The sequence below is a fragment of the Triturus cristatus genome, chromosome 4_1, assembly GCF_964204655.1.
Source record: "Triturus cristatus chromosome 4_1, aTriCri1.1, whole genome shotgun sequence".
Taxonomy (NCBI): Eukaryota; Metazoa; Chordata; class Amphibia; order Caudata; family Salamandridae; genus Triturus; species Triturus cristatus.
In genome coordinates, this window is record NC_140585.1 from 484,795,586 (window position 1) to 484,816,144 (window position 20,559).

Here is a 20,559-nt window from a genome sequence, read left to right on the forward strand (position 1 = left end):
TGTCGCCTCTTCTCCGTCTCTCTTCTCTCTCTTTTCGCAACATCAGCCCAGTTAATATTTTACATCAACAACCTTCGCTCTCATATTATGATACATCCTTCCTTTAGTTGTAATAAAACAGTTACACTTTGCCAGTACTCTGTGTAATGCTCAAACGGAATGAGTGAATTCTGGTATTATATTTGACATGCGTTGCCGTGTTTAAGGTTAAATCGCCTTGGCCTTTCTCTTCTAAAATAATAAGAACCTTTCAAAGAAGAATAAGCTGATCGCCACGGCAGTCACCAAACCTCTCTCATATTTCTAATTTGTTGCTTCTCTGTAACATTAGTATTTGTGCGCGCTTTACAATTAGGTGTGACAATCAGTCTTTTCAGAATACCGTGTACTCCTTTACTCCTTTTTATAATGGGATGTGGGCAATTAGTGTTTAGTGCGTTTCACATAGGTTATATGCGAGGATGGAATTTGTTAAATTGATGCCCAGAGTTTGAACCAATTACCGTTAATAATGTTCCTTGGTTATTTTGCTAACTGTTATTAAAATGATTCAGACATTTTTTAATGCGTATGAATGGTAAGTTTACATCTGAAATCCTTGAAAAGTAATTGCTAGAATATCGAATTGAAAATAAGCTAGTAAATAAAGAATAGTTAACAATGTAAATATTTTTTTATTTACCAGGTTTTTGTTTGTTTGTGGAAAGGGTGCAAAGTATACAACACACCTTCAACGAGTCAAAGCTGGTTACAGAGGCATATGCTGACCCATAGTGGGGATAAGCCATTCAAGGTAAATTGTATAATGACTGACTCCTAGTGTGCTATACTATTATGTTGGTCCTTTTCTAGCTTTCTTTCAAATTGTTGAAGTATTTTTTTTATCTTTGTGATTCCCAAAATATTTTTTTGTAAACCGTGAAAAAGTGGAAATACTAGCCTGTTAAAATATGAACAAAGGGAAGAGGTGTACAATTGAGAATTTTTTTAATTGCATTCTACATTTAACACGCGTTTATAAGGATTTCATATTAATGTGAATTTCAGATGTGCAACAGTGGTGACTGAATGTCTGATATCAGCATTTTATTAAATAAAAGCGAATTCACAACACTCAAGAAGGAACCACAGGACTAAATCTAGTGCATTTAACAATTCTGTTATAAAATATTTTTTCCTTTTTTTCGTTTTTTACGTTTTAAGTTTCTTAGTAAAATGTGTCTGTCATTTTGTACTATTAATTTTATTTCTTACATAGTGACATTTTCACGTTTATATATGGTATGTTTGATTAGTGCTTCTGGTGGCACAGCTAACTTTATTATAAGATTTATCCTAATCTACTACAATGGGTACTTTTCTCTAGGAAGCGTTAAATAATGTTAAAATACCGTTCTAGTGTCTTCAATATCTGGAAATAATATAAATATGCTTTTTTTATGTTTACCTGCTCTTTCTTTTTTTACCTTCTCTTATTCCGGAACTACGTTGTCATTGCAGATGTTGCAGACTAATGCTTTACCTCCTATCTCTGAGCCTTCTGTTTCAGTTTCCTGGAACTCAAAAACATTAACCTCCAACTATTTTTCCCGTTGGTGCCCTGTAAAGATGTGTTCTAGGACCTTTGCATTTCTTACCCTGCACTTCCTCTCTCAGGGATATAGGCTTGTCATGTGATTTCTCTTATCACCTTTGGGCTGACAATATTCCACCTATTTTTCCCCTTTACTACTTTTAACACCTGCTTCAATCATGTATCATAAGTTGCCTCATTGACTTCAACTTTAGATGATACACAAGTCACACTCATGCTTAACCCTTCAAAAAGAGAAGTGTCTTATTTGCCTTAACAATTAGACTCTCTCTCACTGATTTCATCTGCTTTCCCCTGCCTAGCTGAAGTACACCTATTTAGCCAGAAATGTTATAGTTATTTAAAGCTCATTCATGGAAATGAATCCCTAAATTACCAGCACAGCTATTACTACACAATTTTAACCATTTTGTGTGCACTTTTACATAATTGAAAAAAGCTAAAACACGAATCCACTCATTGGCTTTCAGGAGAGAGGACTCCTGTAATATTCTTATTTGGCCTACTCCACTAAATCGCTGCTTGAAATCTGTACAGTTTACCCAGACATACCACCATCAAGCACTACACATGGATGAGATCAACAGGCTTTTTTTACGATGTGCCAGTGTTCATGGGTGTGCCTTTCGACAGGTCTTAGCTTTTCGGTGAGAAGGCCGGCTCCTCCCTCGAAAGCTTCAAAGAGAGTAGAGCCACTGCGTGCCCCCTCAGTCTCGCCACACTGACAAGGAAGAATCCACAACAATTTCAGCCCTTTTGAGGCCTTGTTAGGGACTTCGCCTACAGTCAGAATAGGGGATCCAGAAGAAAAGGCAGGGACAGCAAACCTCCTGTTCCCAGCCCCTTTAGCAGTGCCCACTTCACCTTGCCCTTAGCAGCACATATCCACCCTGTGTGAGGCAGGATCAGGCCTTCTCTCAAAGGGTGGCCGGGGCAAACTATAACATCCAACAGTTGGGTCCTACAGATAGTCCGACAGGACTATGCCCTGCCATGCCTTTCCTCACTCTGCATCATCCTCCCACATCAGAACATCTGTGATAGGACCATTTGTCGATTTTTCTGTAGGAAGTTGAGGCTCTTTTAGAGAAAGGAGCCATAGAAACAGCCCTAGCCTCGAAGATTGGAACTGGATGTTACTCCTGGTATTTCCTATTGCAGAAAAAAGGCAGAGCCTTTATCCTACTTTAGATATTTGACATCAGTTTCTTCCTGTAAAAGGGCAAATTCTAAATGCTCACACTGGCCCAAGTTCTGTCTGCTCTGGATCCAGGAGACTGTATGGTGGCATTGGAACTGTAAGAAGCCTATATCCATATACTCGTACTGCAGGTCACAGATTTTACCTGTTGTTATCGGCATGCTACACTTTTGGTATCGCAATTCCTCCTCGTGTGTTCACGAAGGTAATGGCGGTGAACGCAGCGTAGCATTAGGGCTACCAGTCTTTTCCTTCCCTGACTGGGTATTGAAGGCAGGCTTGGCACTGTCAGTCATAGCCCACCACTAGATGACAGCAAACCTCCTTACATTGCTGGGGTTGATGATCAAGGTGGAAAAGTCACACCGGACTCAGCAGAGAATCCCTTTCATCAGAGCCAACCTGGATATGGTGCAGATTAGGGCCTTCCCTCCAGATCAACAAGTCCTGGGCTATGATGCAGATGTTTAGGACTCTGTCTTGGTCCTCAGTGATGATAGTTCTGAGGCTCCTTGGCTTACTGGCCTACTGCATCCTTCACTTTGACTATGCCAGATGGCGCGTGTAGAATGTGCAATAGAATCAGAAGTATCAGTGAGCCCATCACCAGGTGAACAGGTCCGATTCTGTCTGGGTTTCGAAGGAAACTGCAAAAGATTTGCAGTGGTGGCCTTTTAACCCCAGTTAGTGCAGAGGCAGACCTCCTCTCACTACCCCTCCCAGAGCTGACTATGGTTATTGACATGTCACTTCTTGGTTGGGGAGGTAATCTGGAAGAGGTGGAGATGAGAGGCATGCATTTTCTGGTGGTCGCCATGAGCATCTGTCCTCCTAGCAGGCTGCCGATTTGGGAGGATATCCTGTCACAGCAGCAGCGCAGTGGCCTGTACCCAGGGCTGCGCATTCTGAACCTCCATGCGTGGAGATTAAGCAGCTGCATTTGACTCCAATTGTTCTACTTCCTGAAGCCGCCAGGCATCTTTCTACAAGATCTGTTTATGCAAGATGCTGGGGCCAGTTTGTGTTTTAGTGTGTCAGCTGTAACACAGACCTGTTACGATCTACACCATTGTATATGTTACTGTTTGTCTTATCTTTGGCCCAGCAAGTCCTTGAAGTTGGCACTTTTAAAGGTTATTTGTCAGCCTTTTTGCGTTTACCAGACCAACCGTTCTTGTTCAAATCACCTATTATGTGTTTCCTCAAATGTTTGCTCCACCGGTTTACCTCCTAAATCTTTTGTAATACCTCCTAATTTGTCCCTTAATTCATTTTAGGTACCTGCTTTGAGCCATTGCAAAGTTGTTACCTACTTCAGACGATGCTGAAGACTGACTCCCTTTCTTCTTTCACCTCAGCTCACCATTGTGAGTGAGCTTCAAGTCTTGCTAGTCCTTCCGTCCGATCTCCACCAACTTCTTTTCAGACAGATTGGTGCTGAGGACTAGATCGACCTACCAAAGGTCATGACTCCATTTCACGTCGAACAATCCATCACTCTTCTGACCTTCTTTGCCCCACCTCATGCCTCGAAATAAGAGAAGAGACTCCATCGCTTGGACCCCAGAAAAGAGTCCAGCCTTTAGATCGAGACTACCAGAGACCATAGTGTGTACAAACAACTATTTGTGGAGTTTTCACAGAAGTATGTTATGTTGTATTGATTTATATAGTGCACAATCACCTGAGAGGGTATCCAGGTGCTTAGTCAGGTGTGTAGATGTGTAGTTCCTAAGGTGCTTATAAGAAGAGCCAGGTCTTCAGCTTCTTTCAGAACTTAAGTGAGAAGGAGGCTCTCATGTGTTGAGGCAGGTTGTTACATGGCTTGGGTGTGTTGTAGGAGAAGGGGTGACGTCTGGTTTTGCTTTAGCACATATGGGCCATGAGTGAGAGTGAGGCAGAGCATAGGTGTTTGGTGAGTTGGTGAAAGTGTATGCGGCTGTTCAGGTATTCTGGTCCTGTGTTGTATAGGGTTCTGCATGTGTGTGTGAGAAGTTTGAACTGGCTGCGCTTGTAAATGGGGAGTCAATGAAGCTTCTTGAGGTGTGGTGTGATGTGGGTGTGGCATTTGAGGTTGGATAAGAGTCTTGCAGCACTGTTCTGAATGGTCTGGAGTCTGTGTAGGAGTTGTTTGGTGATCCTAACGTAGAGAGTGTTGCCGTAATCCAGCCTGCTGGTGATGAGGATTTGTGTGCTGGTCCGTCTGGTGTTCTGAGGCAACCATTTTAAGATCTTTAGTAGCATGTATAGGATGTGGAAGTAGGAGATGTACACTTTTTTGCTTGCGGCGTCATGTCAAACTGGTCATCTAGGATGATCCCTAGATTGCTTTTGCGGGTGTGGGTGTTGGTCCTAGTTCCAACTGCCACCAAGTGAAGTCCCATATTACCATCTTGTTGCAGATGACCGGTGCTTACTTCTTCTCGGTGTTGAGCTGCAGGCATTTGGTTCACATCTAGTCTGCTACCATGATCATTAGGGTGTCATCCGCGTAGGAGATGACTGGTCCTATATTCGGATGATGTTGGCAAGGGGAGTCATGTATGTGTTGAAAAGAGTGGGGCCGAAGAAGGATCCCTATGATACTCTGCATATTAATTTCTTGGTATCTGATGTGAAGGGTGGCAGTCTGACCCTTTGGGTTCTTCCTGTGAGGAAGGAACAGATGCATATGAGAACGGATATTTGTATGCCAATCTCGTGGAGTCTGATGAGGGTATCATGGGAGTTGGTATGGAAGCAGGATGAGGGCCGCTATTTCTCCTTGGTCCAGGATAGTTTGAATTACATCAATGGGCGCCTGAAGTGCTGTTTCTGTGCTCTGGTTCTTTATGAATCCCGATTGAGTGTTGTCAAGATAGAAAATGGTGTAGTTCGATGTGGGTTGTGAGCTGCTTGTTGAAGGCCTTCTCAATCACTTTGGCTTTATAGGGGAGCAAGGAGACGGGTTGGAAGTTGCTGAACTGATTGAGATTGGCTGTGGGCTTATTGAGAAAGGCATTTATTTCTGCAAGTTTCCATTCATCCAGGAAGGTGACTGGCGTGATGGAGGTTTTGATGATGTGAGTCAGGGTGGTGCTGATTGGTGATGTTCCAAGGTTGTAGATGTAGTGGGGGCGTGGGTTTGTTGGAGCCCTGAGTGGATGGTCCACATGATTGCCGCCGTGTCTTTTCTGGTGAGTGTTGTCCATTTGGTCAGGTGGCCATCTTGGTTGGTAGTGGGTAAGTTAGCAATGAGTTCTCTGTTGTTGGGTTGAGGTGTGATGTTGCTGTAGATGTTTACTATTTTGCTTTGGAAGAAGTTGGATAGGCTGTCGCAGAGTTGTTGTGATGCAGCAATGTTGACAGTGGCCGAGGGCGAGGTGAAATCTTTAATGATCAAGAAGATCTCCCTGCAGCTGTTGGAGCTTCCTTCGATGAGGTCCGCTAGTTCTTTTTTCTTGATGTCTCTTATTTGCTGCTGTTAGCATCTGAGTGCAGCCTTGTAGGTAGTTCTGTCAGTAGTGTCGTGGTTGGCTCACTGTTTCCTTTCTAGCTGTTTACAGTGTCTTTTGGTGTCTCTGAGGTCTTCTTTGTAGCAACTGGCCTGCTTGTTTGACTTACAATGCTTGTTAAGTTTGATGGATGCGAGGGAGTCCACACAGTTCTTGATCCAGTTGTTAATGTCCTTATCGAGGTTGTTGATGTCCTTGTTGAGGTTGTCTATGGGACTAGGTTGATCCGTGCTGAGGGCGCTGAGCCGGTCTTGCTTCTGTGATTTTGCCCCAGCTGCGGTTTGGAATGCTGAACCTAGTAGGGGTGTAGGCTTGAGGTGTGTTGATTTGTAAGTGAATGATGGAATGGTCGGGCCATGAGAGCGGTGTGGTTAAGTTGTATTTGATGCTGTCCCTTGTGGTGAAGATTGGGGCCAGTGTGTGTCCTGTGGTGTGTGTTAGTTCTTGGGCTAGCTGGGTGAGTCTGATCTTGCTCAAGCTTTTGTGGAGTCGGGTCGTCGGTTGGTGAGGGTTCCGTTCAGGGTGACGTTTTCGGAGATTTGCAGCTTGAAGTACAGTTGTTCCATGAATGGTGTTGTGTTCTCGGTGTATGGTGTGCATTTGATGGATTCCTTGTACATGATAGTGAGTTCTCATCCTAACTTGTGAAGGTGATCCTGTCAAGCGATCTTGTAGCCAGCAGGGATTGCCATTGTGATGTCAGGAGCCGATGAGGGGTTGAGCCAGTTCTCTGTGATGAAGAGACTGTCTGGTGCGTCACTACTCAGCTGGTTCCATATTTCGGTTGTGTGTTTGCTGAGTGATCGTGTGTTGAGAAGCATGCATGTGACTGGGTGTTGCCATGCAGATTAGTTGTATGGTGGGGATGTACGTATTGTTAGTGCTTGTGTGGCGTGTGTGTTGGGGGGGTGTTAAGGGCACTGTTAGTATTTGCATTGGGTGTGTGGGTGGCTGCTGGTGAACCAGAAGTGGGTGCACATGAAAGCTCCTACCGTGGTGTGAGGTGCTGCATGACAGCAGTTGGGGGAACGGCGTCCGGGGTCTAACGACCTCGAGTGCTGCAGAGTATCTCTGGGCAATGATCAGACCAGTGTTTCTGGTGCTGGGCTCAGTCCAGACACTGGCGGGCTTACCTCTGATGTGACTGCTGTGCGTCCACTGCGTGTCCACTTTGCAGCTGCCATTAAGTAGTTCGAGGGAGGATTGCTGGTTTCTGCGATGTAATTTCCTGTGCTGATAGGTGATGGGAAATAATGCCCCCTTACGCTGCTTCTTCTTTTAAAGCAGCATAACCCCTGCACATCACTAGGTGGCGACATACGTAGAAAGACAAGGCAGTGCAGAAGTGGACATTATCCCCGTGGATAGTCCTCTGTATCAAGATCTACAACATGTTGGCCCAGAAGCAGCCTCCTGAAGGATTGAGGCCCTCTCCACCAGGGCCAAGATTGCTACCATTAGACAGGCATGGGGAGTGCCTGCCCTGGATATTAGTAAGGCTGCAACGTGGGCTTTAGTGCCTGTGTTCAAGAAGCACTACATTCAAGTACGATGGGAAGAGCATTTTGACCATTAGGTCCTGCAGGATATTTTGCTCTGAGACATTCCACATAGTTCCCCCACCACGGAAGAGGTACTGCTTTGGTATTTATTTTGCAGGTGAGTAGTCTGTGGTTAGAGGTAGGCATCAGAAGTTACTTACCTTCAGTAATGCAGTTTCTGGTGTATAGTTTAACTGCATATTTTTCAAAGCCCACCCTCCCCCACTCTATGGAACAGACACTTTCCATCTAAAAAGGTCCCAAATTATAGAGCTACGTACCAGCAAGGAAAATTTGTTTTTAGGTTCCACCTCTCAGGATGCAAACAGGCTCAAGAAAGAAACTGTTGTCAGCGTAGTCGGGTGGCGTTTATATGTGGCTCGAGCTGCACAATGTCCCCTACTGGTGTGCAGGGGCTATGCTGAAAGATTCTGGATCTAGTCTGGGTAAATTCTAAAGGCAAGGAATCTGCAGTTAGATAGGTTATCGAACTGAAAATGTTACAGAAGGTAAATAACTTGTTCTATTGGGCACACAGGCATTATGGTACATGGTCAGCACTATCTTGCTGCAGATTCCAGAAGACAGAAGGTCTTGCTGGCCCAAGCGATAATTAATGGCCAGGATGCAGCAAAATACGTGTTTTTGAACACTACTGACTGTATTGGCAGAACTGTTGACACCAGGTTTCTGGAGATGTGCTAGCATCTCTAATTGATATGCCCCTTGATGAGACCAGACTCTTCAGAGAAAAAGATGAATCAGTGCTAAAAGTTTTCAAAGACAATCGCATCACAGCATGTGCTGTGTGACTGTTGGAACAATCGAAGCCTTTTTACCACTTGTTACGGAAATTTAGAGACTAACTTTGTTATACAACAGCCAGCCATGTTTGTTTTTTAGGGTTAGGGTGTGGTAGTTTCTGGATCGTACATAGCAGCAGGTATGAGAGTCATCAAATTCATCTTCCCCTGTGGCAACAGCTACCAAGCTGCTCTAGGGTAGGAGGTAGAAGCCAACATGTCCCCTCCGGCTGGAGGTCCATGTCACACAGGTGAGTCTTACAGATTGTTCAAAAGGCCTACACCCTACTCTTATTTCCTCCCCACCTCACCTTCCACCTTCCTGGAGCGGGTTCTCATGGACAACATGGCCACCTTGTTATATAGTAACAAGCAAAACTGAGTGGGGTCATGGATCATGTGCCATGGGGGCTTTCATCTCTGGAGGTGGCTGGACCAGCAGTACATCTTTTTGATACCATACTGGGTCCTTGAATGCCAAACCGGATAAACTAAGCGGAGGTAATCTGTCAGATCATGAGTAGAGTCTAAACCCCTAGTCAAGAACACACCGTGTCAGCAATTTTGCATGTTGGAATTTCCTCTACGGCATTCATTAGGAGACTCATTCCAGCTGGAGTAAAACAGGCGGCACCAATATGCATTCCCACTGCTACCGCTCTTTCCTTAAGTTCTGAAGAAGGTCAAGACAGGCCGGTCCAAGTCAGTCTAATTGCACTGAATTCGGCCAGGAGATTGTGGTACCTAGAGCTACTGAGAATTTGTCTTCCAAGCAGACTCCCACTTCGGGAGGACCTTCTGGCTCAGCAGCAGTGCAGGGTCCTCTTCTGAGTCTCCACAGTGTACACAACCATGTATGGAGATTGGTGGTAACTGAATGTGTTTGACCTTTCAGTGAAATGGTGGATTTCATCTTTGCAGTCAAGCATCCTTCCACAAAGTCCATCTTTGCGGAGGGCAGTGAGAGATGTTTTCCCTGGTGTGGTGTCTGAAATACCACCCCTTAAAAGCCAAACTTTTTCAATATTAATGGTGTCTTTCATAGATTAACATGCCTGAATCATTCACCGTCGTCGGAGTGGGAGTCCCACGGTACATAAAAAAGCAATAATTATGCATATAATAACCAAAAAACCTTGGTAACATGAAACCAGGAAGTAAAGTAGCCTAAGCTACAAGGAAAAAGACTTCCACACCTATGACTATCACAGTCATTATGTACAGTCTAAACTGCAGCCAATCAGGCGACAGCACCCACCAGAATGTTGTCAGAGGCTCAGGCTGTCAGATTTTCTACCGCACGTCGTGTGAAGGGAGTCTCCCTGAGCTCTACTCAGTACTTCACATTTTTTTCTGGATTTTTGCTTAACTTCATGATGTCAACTTCTAAGAGGTCTCTCTTTAGGCCTTGTGAATCTTGTGGGAAGCCCCGGCTATTCTCAGAAGATCCCCACAAGAAGTGTATGTTCGAGGCATATGAGCTGCAGATTATACACTTTTGCATAGATCGCCATCTGGTGTTGGGCCCGGATGTTTGCAGTTTGTTTTTCTTCTTGGACAGTCTTTGGAAGTCACGAGTTCGGTGACTCCTCCTTCGGTCCGTACTGCGCATGGGCTTCGGCTCCATCCTCAGATTGTTTTTTTCCGCCATCGGGCTCGGATGTAATACTTCGTGCTCCGGCTTCGAACTTCTCCAGTTCGACCTTCGACGAAAAATCCTCGTCCATCGAGATTCTTTAGACAGAATCGACTTCTTCATCTCTCTCTTCGGCACTTCCTCGATTCCAGGCAGCGGCCTTCGGGCCTACCTCGACTCCGGTCTCGGCCGATGGAAAGGACTCCCTTCAAGAAGTGCCCAAAATGTGGGTCTAAATTTCCCCACACCGACCTCCATCAGGTGTGCAACCTCTGCCTCTCTCCCGAACACGAGGCCCGAGACTGCCCCTCCTGCAAGTCTTTTCGATCGACGAGCTCGACGCACAATGTCGCACTCATCGACCTCGGCTCCACCTGACATCTTCGGAGAAGACACCGGAGCGTCGGGACAGCTGCACACCGAGCGGGAGGAAGATGTCGTCAGCGCTTGCGAGGCCGGCGACACCGACGTGGAGGAGATCACACCGGCGCAGAGGGTCGTGAGTACTCTACCCCCCCCCCCCCCTCCCCCTCCCGCGCCCATTCCGAAAGAGACTCCGGTTACCCCTTCGCCTCCGGGCCTAGGGAAAACCAAGCATACTGCTTCCATCACCCCACCTTCGGGCCCGGTGAAAAAGCATCACAAGTCTCCTGGCGGCTCGGGCTCGAGCCAGCCTCCTAGTGGCGCCGACAAACATTCTTCGGCGCCGAAGAAAACAAGTTCCGTTCCGAAGCCATCGGTGTCGAAACCTGGCCTCTCGGTGCCGACCAAACACAAATCCCTCGGCACCGACGCTTCCGTGTCGAAGCCTGCCTCGGCGCCGACCAAAAGATCGGACACCCCGAGAAAGCACGGCGTGGATAAACCGACGAAGCCTTCGGTTCCGAAAACATCGGCACCGAGGGAGGAATCGGTGCCGGAGGAGCTTTTCACACCGGATCCTCTTCAAAAGACTTTAACTAAGGATCCCAGGACTGGACATTTAACTTTGTCTTCCAAGAAAAGACTTTTGGACAAGCCAACTCCTCCTCCACCACCAAAACGGAAGGACTCTGCCACATCCCCCTTCAGAGTACCCTCCCCAACGCCTCCAACTCCTCCTTTTCCTCCTCCACCTCCTCCCCCCTCCTCCACCCCCTCCATCTCCGCCCCCACCTTCTCCACCCTTGCCTCATCGGTCCCCAACACCGTCTCCGGACCCTGATGAGCACGGAGATCCATTCTATGATCCCACAGATGCCCCGCAGGACCCCACTCCTCCGGGAACACCTGACCCATGGGAGAATTATCACAATCCCGATGTCCCAGATGTGCCTCAGGATGATCTCTATCCATCCAGGCCGTCTCCACCAGAGGACTCCCTGGGGTTCCACCACCTCTTACAACGGGCGGCACATTACCATGGGGTGGAATTACACAGTGATCCAGTTGAGGAAGACTTCCTACTTGACACATTTGACATAGCAGATAAATCCACCGCTATATTACCCATGCTTAAAGGGGTGACCAAGCATGCCACAGAGGTTTTCAAAGACCCCGTTAGAGCTAGGGTCTTAAACCCCAGAATAGAAAAGAAGTACAAGGCAGCCCCCACGGATCCTGTCTATATTAAAGGACCTGCGCCCCTAGACTCACTAGTGGTTTCCACAGCTAGGAAGCGCTCCAACTCTGTCATCTGGTGAGGCTCCACCACCTGATAAGGAGTCCAAGCTCTTAGATGCGTCCGGCAAACGCACTGCCTCGCAAGCTGCCAATATGTGGCGCATCGCCAACACGCAGGCGCTGCTGGCGAGGTACGATAGAGCGCACTATGATGAGCTGGAGGCTCTCATGCAGCACCTCCCAGACAAATATAGGAATAAGGCTAATGAACTGATACAAGAGGGAAAGATTATTAGCAACACCTCTATTAAATGTGCACTTGACGCAGCAGACACGGCGTCCAGGGCCATAAACACCAGTGTCCTGCTTCGCCGTCACGCCTGGCTCAGAATTTCAGGCTTTAAACCAGAGGTCCAGGCATCTATCTTAAACCACCCTTTTGACCAACAACACTTATTTGGCCCAAAAGTAGACGAAGCCCTGGAAAAAATGAAGAAGGATACAGACACGGCGAAGTCTATGGGAGCCCTGCAATCACAAACCCCTAGACGTTCCTTTCGCCGTTCCTCCTTTCGAGGCTCTGGCAGAGGTTACTCTTCCGATAGCGCCTCCACTTCCTACAAGTCCCCTCCTCAAAATACCTTCTCAAAGGGCTACCAAAGAGGTGGATATAGAGGAAACAATAATAAAGGCAGGGGCAAAACCAACACCGCCCGTTCTGCCACACCGCCCACACAGTGACTTTCCCCCGCTCCCCCCAGACCATTCCACTCCGGTCGGGGGCAGACTACAAGACTTCCTTCAAACCTGGGAGACCATAACATCAGACAAATGGGTAACCCAAATTATTCGATCAGGGTACTGTCTCGAACTAACTTCTACCCCCCCAAATATTCCACCCAGACACCGTGCGATGTCACAAGAACATACCACACTTCTGAAACAAGAGGTACTCTCCCTCCTGCAAAAACACGCAATAGAGCAGGTACCCTTCGATCAGCAAAATCTAGGGGTCTACTCTCTGTACTTTCTCATACCGAAGAAAGACGAGACCCTACGGCCCATTCTAGACCTCCGGCCTCTAAATGCATACATACATTCAGACCATTTTCATATGGTAACTCTTCAGCAAGTTCTCCCACTCCTCCGTCAGGGCGACTTTCTCACTACACTGGACCTGAAAGACGCATACTTTCATATCCCAATACACCCTGCTCACAGAAAGTACCTCCGATTTGTGGTAGACGGCCAACATTATCAGTTCAAGGTTCTCCCCTTCGGGTGTTTACCAAATGCCTGGCAGTAGTGGCAGCACACCTCCGAAGACAAAACATTCACGTCTTCCCCTACCTGGACGACTGGCTCATAAAAGCCGCGTCCTACCACCAGTGTGTACAAAATACAAACACTACCATACAACTACTCCACCAGCTAGGCTTTACGGTGAATCACCAAAAGTCCCACTTGATACCGTCTCACACAAAGCAATACCTCGGTGCCACTATAGACACCTCAAAAGCTATAGCCTATCCCAACTCAGCCAGGATCGCAAGCATGCAAGCCCTGCGCCAAAAGTTCCTTCTTCAGCACTCTCTACCAGCAAGAGTGTTCATGAAACTAATAGGGATGATGGCGCCTTGCATTTTCATAGTGCCTCATGCAAGACTTCACATGCGTCCACTCCAAGAGTGCCTAGCACGCCAGTGGAACCAGCTGACGGATCTGGTGTTGGTGGACGGCCGCACTCATCGATCTCTGCAGTGGTGGAACACCACAAACCTTTCCAAAGGGCGACTGTTCCTGGACCCGGTTCCTCAGGTGATTCTAACAACGGACGCATCGCTCTCCGGCTTGGGAGCGCATCTATTACACCTCACAGTGCAAGGGCTATGGACGCCACAACAGAGGTTACTCCACATCAACCATCTGGAGTTATCGGCGATCTTTCTAGCCCTGAAATCGTTTCAGAAACAAATTTCAGCCAAAGCAGTCCTAATTCGCACAGACAATATGACTGCAATGTATTATATTCAAAAACAGGGGGGGACACACTCTCCCCAGCTCTCCCGCTTAGCACAGAGCATATGGAGATGGGCAATTCCACAAAAAATCTTTCTCCTGGCACAACACGTCCCAGGCATACAAAACACCATGGCAGATCTGCTCAGCAGACAAACGCAGCAAATGCATGAATGGGAACTGCATCCACAAGATCTTCACCCATTCTTCCACAAGTGGGGGCATCCTCAGATAGACCTCTTCGCCACCCACGAAAACAAAAAATGCCCAAGCTTCGCCGCCAGATACCCACACCCATTGTCCAAAGGCAATGCGATATGGATGAACTGGTCAGGCAAATTTGCATACGCCTTTCCACCTCTTCCACTAATTCCATTAGTGGTAAGGAAGCTACAACAGCACTCCCTCACACTCATTCTGGTAGCTCCAACATGGGCCAGGCAGCCGTGGTACACCACACTACTACAGCTATCGGTGGTACCACATCAAAAACTGCACCTGTCCCCATGCCTCCTAACCCACAACCATGGAGAAATCAGGCACCCAGACCCAGCTCAGCTCAACCTTGCGATCTGGCTCCTGAAATCTTAGAATTTGGATACCTTAATCACCCCCCTGATTGCATGAACATTATCAAGGAAGCCAGACGTCCTACCACTCGAGCATGCTATGCCGCAAAGTGGAAGAGATTTGTTGTTTACTGCCGTAACAATACAATCAACCCTTTAGATGCATCCATACAGCACATCATATGCTATCTGCTCCATCTTCAAAGGAGTAACCTGGCATATTCATCCATACGTCTACACCTAGCAGCAATTGCTGCTTACCTACAAAACAGACAGCATTTATCACTCTTCAGAGTGCCTGCTATTAAAGCCTTTATGGAAGGCCTTAAACGAGTAATTCCACCCAGGGCACCACCTTCCCCTGTATGGAATCTAAACGTAGTTCTTACAAGGCTAATGGGTCCGCCTTTCGAACCAATGCATAAATGTGAGCTACAGTTCCTCACTTGGAAAACAGCTTTCCTCGTAGCTATCACTTCCCTTAGAAGGGTTAGTGAGATACAAGCGTTCACTATACAAGAACCCTTTTTACAGATACATCACAGCAAGGTGATACTTCGCACAAATCCAAAATTTCTGCCCAAGGTCATTTCCCCCTTCCATCTTAATCGGTGTAATTACCGTTTTTTTTCTCGCAACCTCAATCTGTTGCGGAAAGGGCTCTACATACACTTGATGTTAAAAGGGCTTTACTGTACTACATACAAAGAACGCAACCTTTCAGAAAGACTAAACAATTGTTTGTCTCCTTCTCTCCACCGCATAAAGGTAACCCCATCTCTAAATCAGGGATAGCTAGGTGGATTGTAAAGTGCATACAAATTTGCTATCACAAAGCAGAAAGAACATTATCTGTTCCACCTAAAGCCCACTCTACAAGAAAGATAGGGGCTTCTATGGCTTTTCTAGGGAACATACCCTTAGATGACATCTGCAAAGCAGCCACATGGTCAACACCGCACATCTTCACAAAACATTACTGTGTAGATGTGCACTCCAAACAACAAGCTAGTGTGGGCCAAGCTGTACTAAAGACACTATTTCAAACCACTGCAACGGATACCGGTGGTCGCCGCTAGGTCTGGGTACTGCTATATAATCTATGCAAAAGTGTATAATCTGCAGCTCATATGCCTCGAACGGAATATGCTACTTACCAGTATGCATCTGTTCTTGGCATGTAGAGCTGCAGATCTATACACGCCCACCCGCATCCCCGGCTACCTGTATCCGTTCCAGTCTATCTTATTTAGATACAACACACATGGGTTTCTTACTATTATCACTACGCTCCATCTTTTCCCTGCTGGCGAAAAGCAATCTGAGGATGGAGCCGAAGCCCATGCGCAGTACGGACCGAAGGAGGAGTCACCGAACTCGTGACTTCCAAAGACTGTCCAAGAAGAAAAACAAACTGCAAACATCCGGGCCCAACACCAGATGGCGATCTATGCAAAAGTGTATAGATCTGCAGCTCTACATGCCAAGAACAGATGCATACTGGTAAGTAGCATATTCCTTACTGCCTCTATACGGAACATGAGGTGAGGGATTGTAAGATCTGCAGGACCTTCCCTCAGAAAACCCTCAGGGATAGAGAAGGGCGCCTACTTCTGTGGCTAGAGAAGATTAAGGACAAGGATAACCCTTTATCTGAGGTGGAAAGTGCAGCCTCTGGGTCGTCTATATCCTCTAGAAAGAGGATGGCTGAAGAAGACTTATCATCTCCTGGGGCAAAGGTGTTGAGAAAAGTTCAGCCTGCTAAAGGCTCTGGCTTGCCTTCTACTTATTCTTCAAACAAGGCTTCTCCACCTTCCAAGTCTAAGCCTGCTACGCCCCCGAGAAAGACAGGAAAGTCTCTGACATCTAAAAGACTTCGTGACAAGGAATTACCTCAGCAGAAAATGCCGTCGCCGACGGCTCCTTCGTCGATGATTATCGTCGTCGACGCTATATCTACGTCCTCGTCGACGAAGATTGCCTCGTCGACGGCTAACCTCTCGTCGCCGAAAATTGCCTCGTCGTCGAAAACTGCTTCCTCATCGACGCTCACTTTTTTGGCGCCACCACCATCGTCGACGGTCACGTCGACGGCACACTCGTAGACGCCTCTTTTGTCTTCCTGTACGGATTTACAAGTTTGGTCTGCAACATCGGCTACTGCTTCATTCGCCCTGCCTTCGACGGCAGCTTCTCTACTACAACGTCGTGGCTCCTCATTGGAAGCTCTGTCACCATTGAAGCTGCCTGAACAATTATTAGATTGTGAGGAGGAAGAAGAGGAAGACAAATCTGGAGAGGAGGATAGATTCTGCACGGCTAGTAGTCCATCAGAACTGTTTATAAAATACCAGGATGATGACCAGGAGGAAGCACCATGTCCTGAGCCGCAACCTCCAACTCCTGTCTCAGTTCCCTCAGCACAAATGCCTTTGGAATTGCTTAATAATTTGCACTATATTTTGCAGGACTATTATCGTCGTTTTCCTCCATTGGAATCGGCGGAGTCTCTTCCATCCACGCCTATGCCAAGGGTACCTTTAACCTCTTTACAATCTCCCAGAGCACCTTCTCCACTGCCATCTCATCATTCCCATGATGCAAATACAACAGATGATGATAGGGAAAAGGGAGAGGTGAATGACCAGTCAGTGCTGTCGGAGTGGGACGAATACCAAATCCAAACTCAGTCACCTCTGGCCCCCGTGGACTCTCCTCCGGTAGATATCAGAAGTTGTCATCTCCTTATGGAGAGGGCAACAAAGAGATTTCTCATCCCTATGGAGGCAAAGAAAGATGACTGCTTTCTTTACGATTTTAAGGACCAACCGCGAAAGCAGATCAGGACAATTCCGATAATAGATTTTATCTGGAAGGAAGGATTAAAAATCATGGCGACATCAAATTCTCTACCAGCAGTCTTGCCTCGGTTGGACAAAAAATATAAGGCGCCAAGTGATTCACGGCATGCCTCATCGGCCAGCCGAAAGCTGACTGTCATCGCCCAGGCGGCGCAGAGACGGACCAGGAACCCCTCTTCACCTATATCGGCTCCGCCTGACAGGGATGGCAGACGGTGGGATTCAATTGGAAAGAAGGTCTCCACTATGGCTGTGACGACTGTTCGGGCTGCATATTCCCTAGCCATATTTGGGAAATACGATCGACAAATGTGGTCCGACATCTCCCTCTACATTAACATGCTGTCGGAGCCTTCCAAGTCCGAGGCCTTGAAGATTCTACAGGAGGGAGAATATACCTCTGCTGAAATCATCGACGCAGCCGTGGATGTGGCATCCACTCGATTTAGACAATTGGCGGGTGCAGCAGTATTGAGGAGACAAGGTTGGCTGAAATCAACATCTTTCCGCCAAGAGGTCCAAGCTAAGATTATTTATCTGCCGTTCGATGGGGAGTCTCTGTTAGGGCAACATGTTGATGAGGCCCTTCAGGCTATTAAAAAAGATACAGAGACGGCGAGGTCTCTTGGTAGCCTGCAATTTCGTAAGTCGTCCTTTCGTGGTGCCAAAGGACGTGAATCCTTCTCCAACAGGGGAGGGTATAATCAACAACGATTTTATCAAACCTCCAAAACGAATCAAAGTTTCCAAAACTACAGACCGCAATCTTATGGACAGCGAGGTAACTCTTATTCGCAGTCAAGAAGGAAGCAATCCTTTTGTGGATGGGAGTCCAATAAAAAACAATGAGGTCAGCCAACTGCCACCATCTGTCGTCGCCCCACTCAAAAATTGGAGGAAGAATATCCCACTTTTTCTCGAACTGGTCCAGAATTACTACAGACAAGTGGGTTTTGGATATAGTAGCCAGAGGCCCTGCTCTGGAGTTCACAAAGATTCCCCCAAACTCTCCTCCCAAAGGACCACCTCCTGCTCATCTCAAGGAGCTTTTTTCCCAAATAAATCTGATGATTCGGAAGGGAGCAATCGAAAAGGTCCCTCCGTTACAAAGAGGAACAGGATTTTATTCGAGATTTTTCCTCATTCGAAAAAAGTCGGGAGAATGGCGCCCTATTCTCTACCTTCGCGCCCTCAACAAATACCTAAAGAAGTTATCCTTCCGAATGTTAACACTTCAAGAAATTCTGTAATTGCTTTCGGCGGGGATCACATGGCCACCCTCGACCTCCAAGACGCTTATTTTCATGTACCGATCCTACCCAGACACAGAAAATTTCTACGGTTCAGACTGGCTGGCAGAGACTTTCAATTCAGAGTCCTTCCATTTGGGCTTCGTTCAGCACCCCGGGTATTTACAAAAGGTCATAGCGCCAGTGACCGCACACCTTCGCCTGCAGGGCATTCAAATATTCCATTACTTAGACGACTGCCTTATCAAGGCGAATTCTTTTCAATACACAACCGCACATGTTCAGAAGTGTCTGCTACTTTTCCAGTCTCTGGGTCTTTCCATAAATTTTGAAAAATCTCATCTGACTCAATCACAGAGAAAGACCTTTTTAGGAGCAACACTGGACACAAGACTGACCCAGGCCTTTGTCTCAAAAGAAAGACAACTCCAGATCTGCAATCTCGCTCCATCCTTGCTGTCAAAAGAGTGCGTTTCAGTCCATTTGTACAAGTCCTTCCTAGGGATGATTTCTTCTTGCATTCCTCTGATACCCAACTGCCGTTACAGAATGAGGCCACTGCAGGAGGAACTCAACCTTCAATGGCTCCAGATTTTCGGGATCGTTCGAGGACATCGTTTGCATCACTCTTCGGATGCGGGAAACCTTTCATTGGTGGAGCCAAATGAAGAACTTAAGAGAAGGATGTGCATTTCTGGTCGAAATGCCGGGTTTCACCATAACCACAGATGCTGCCCTCGAGGGATGGGGGGGCACACCTTCAAGGGATGACAGTCAACGGCAGGTGGACTTTCCAACAAAAGAGGTGGCATATCAACCTTCTGGAGTTAAGTGCCATTTTCTTGGCTCTGAAATCATTTTGAACCATCATCCGAGGAACCTCCGTACTAATACGAACGGACCATACGACAAGTATGCATTACTTGAACAAACAAGGCGGGACAAAGTCAGCCCTACTATCTCAGCAAGCACAAGAGATTTGGGACTGGGCGATTCGTCACAAGATCAGCCTCACAGCCATTCATGTCCCAGGAGTCACCAATGTTCTGGCGGATTCCCTCAGCAGGTCCACAACATCAAACCACGAGTGGGAACTACATCAACTATCCTTAATCATAGTCTTTCGACAATGGGGGCACCCCGATCTAAACCTGTTTGCAACCAGCCAGAACTTCAAATGCCCATCCTTTGCAAGTTGGGTTCCCCACAAAGACTTATTCAGAAATGTGTTTTCGATGAATTGGTCGCAGATATATGCCTATGCTTTTCCTCCGATTCCGTTGGTTCCACGAGTTCTTCACAAGATCAAGAAACAACCTTGCCGCATGATACTCATTGCTTCCAGGTGGCCTTGCCAATACCTGTTTACGGCACTTCTCCTCCTCTCGGAGTGCGAGCCCATCCAGTATTGACCAATTCCGAACCTTCTGTCCATCCAGAACGGACAAATTTGTCACCCGGACCCAGCAACGAGATTAGCGGCATGGCTCCTCAACACCTTGAATTCGCACACCAAGATATCCCTCCGGACTGTCAGGAAGTTTTGGCTAATGCTCGAGCACCTGCTACGATTAAAACTTACAAACTAAAATGGAAGAGGTTTTGCATGTGGTGTCACTGTCAATATCCACCCTATTCAGGCAAGACCAGAACAAATTCTACCATTCTTTCTACATTTAGCAAGATCCGGCCTCTCCCATTCTACTATAAAGGTGTTCTTGGAGGCAATTTCAAGGTTTCGGCAGGATGGTGTTAACTCTCTTTATTCGAATAGTCATTCAACAATTCTTTAAGGGGTTATTTCGGATGTTCCCCCCTATTCGATGTCCACCTCCTTCTTGGCACCTTAATATAGTGCTTACACAACTAATGCGACACCCCTTCGAACCTATTCACAAAGTGGACTTAAAGTTCCTTTCTTGGAAGGTTTCTTTGTTATTGGCTCTAACATCAACAAGGAGAGTTAGTGGCCTTCAAGCGTTCACTTTT

General features: G+C 46.9%; 1 protein-coding gene across 3 annotated transcripts in view; it reads left to right on the top strand.

Moving 5' to 3' along the window:
• AEBP2 (AE binding protein 2) overlaps positions 1-20,559 on the top strand; it is a 407,512-nt gene that overhangs the window by 161,254 nt on the left and 225,699 nt on the right. For all 3 annotated transcript variants that reach the window (XM_085652711.1, XM_085652710.1, XM_085652712.1), the window contains exon 3: positions 686-793. In XM_085652711.1, the coding sequence (XP_085508837.1) occupies positions 686-793 (108 nt within the window). The remainder of the gene's footprint in view (positions 1-685; positions 794-20,559) is intronic.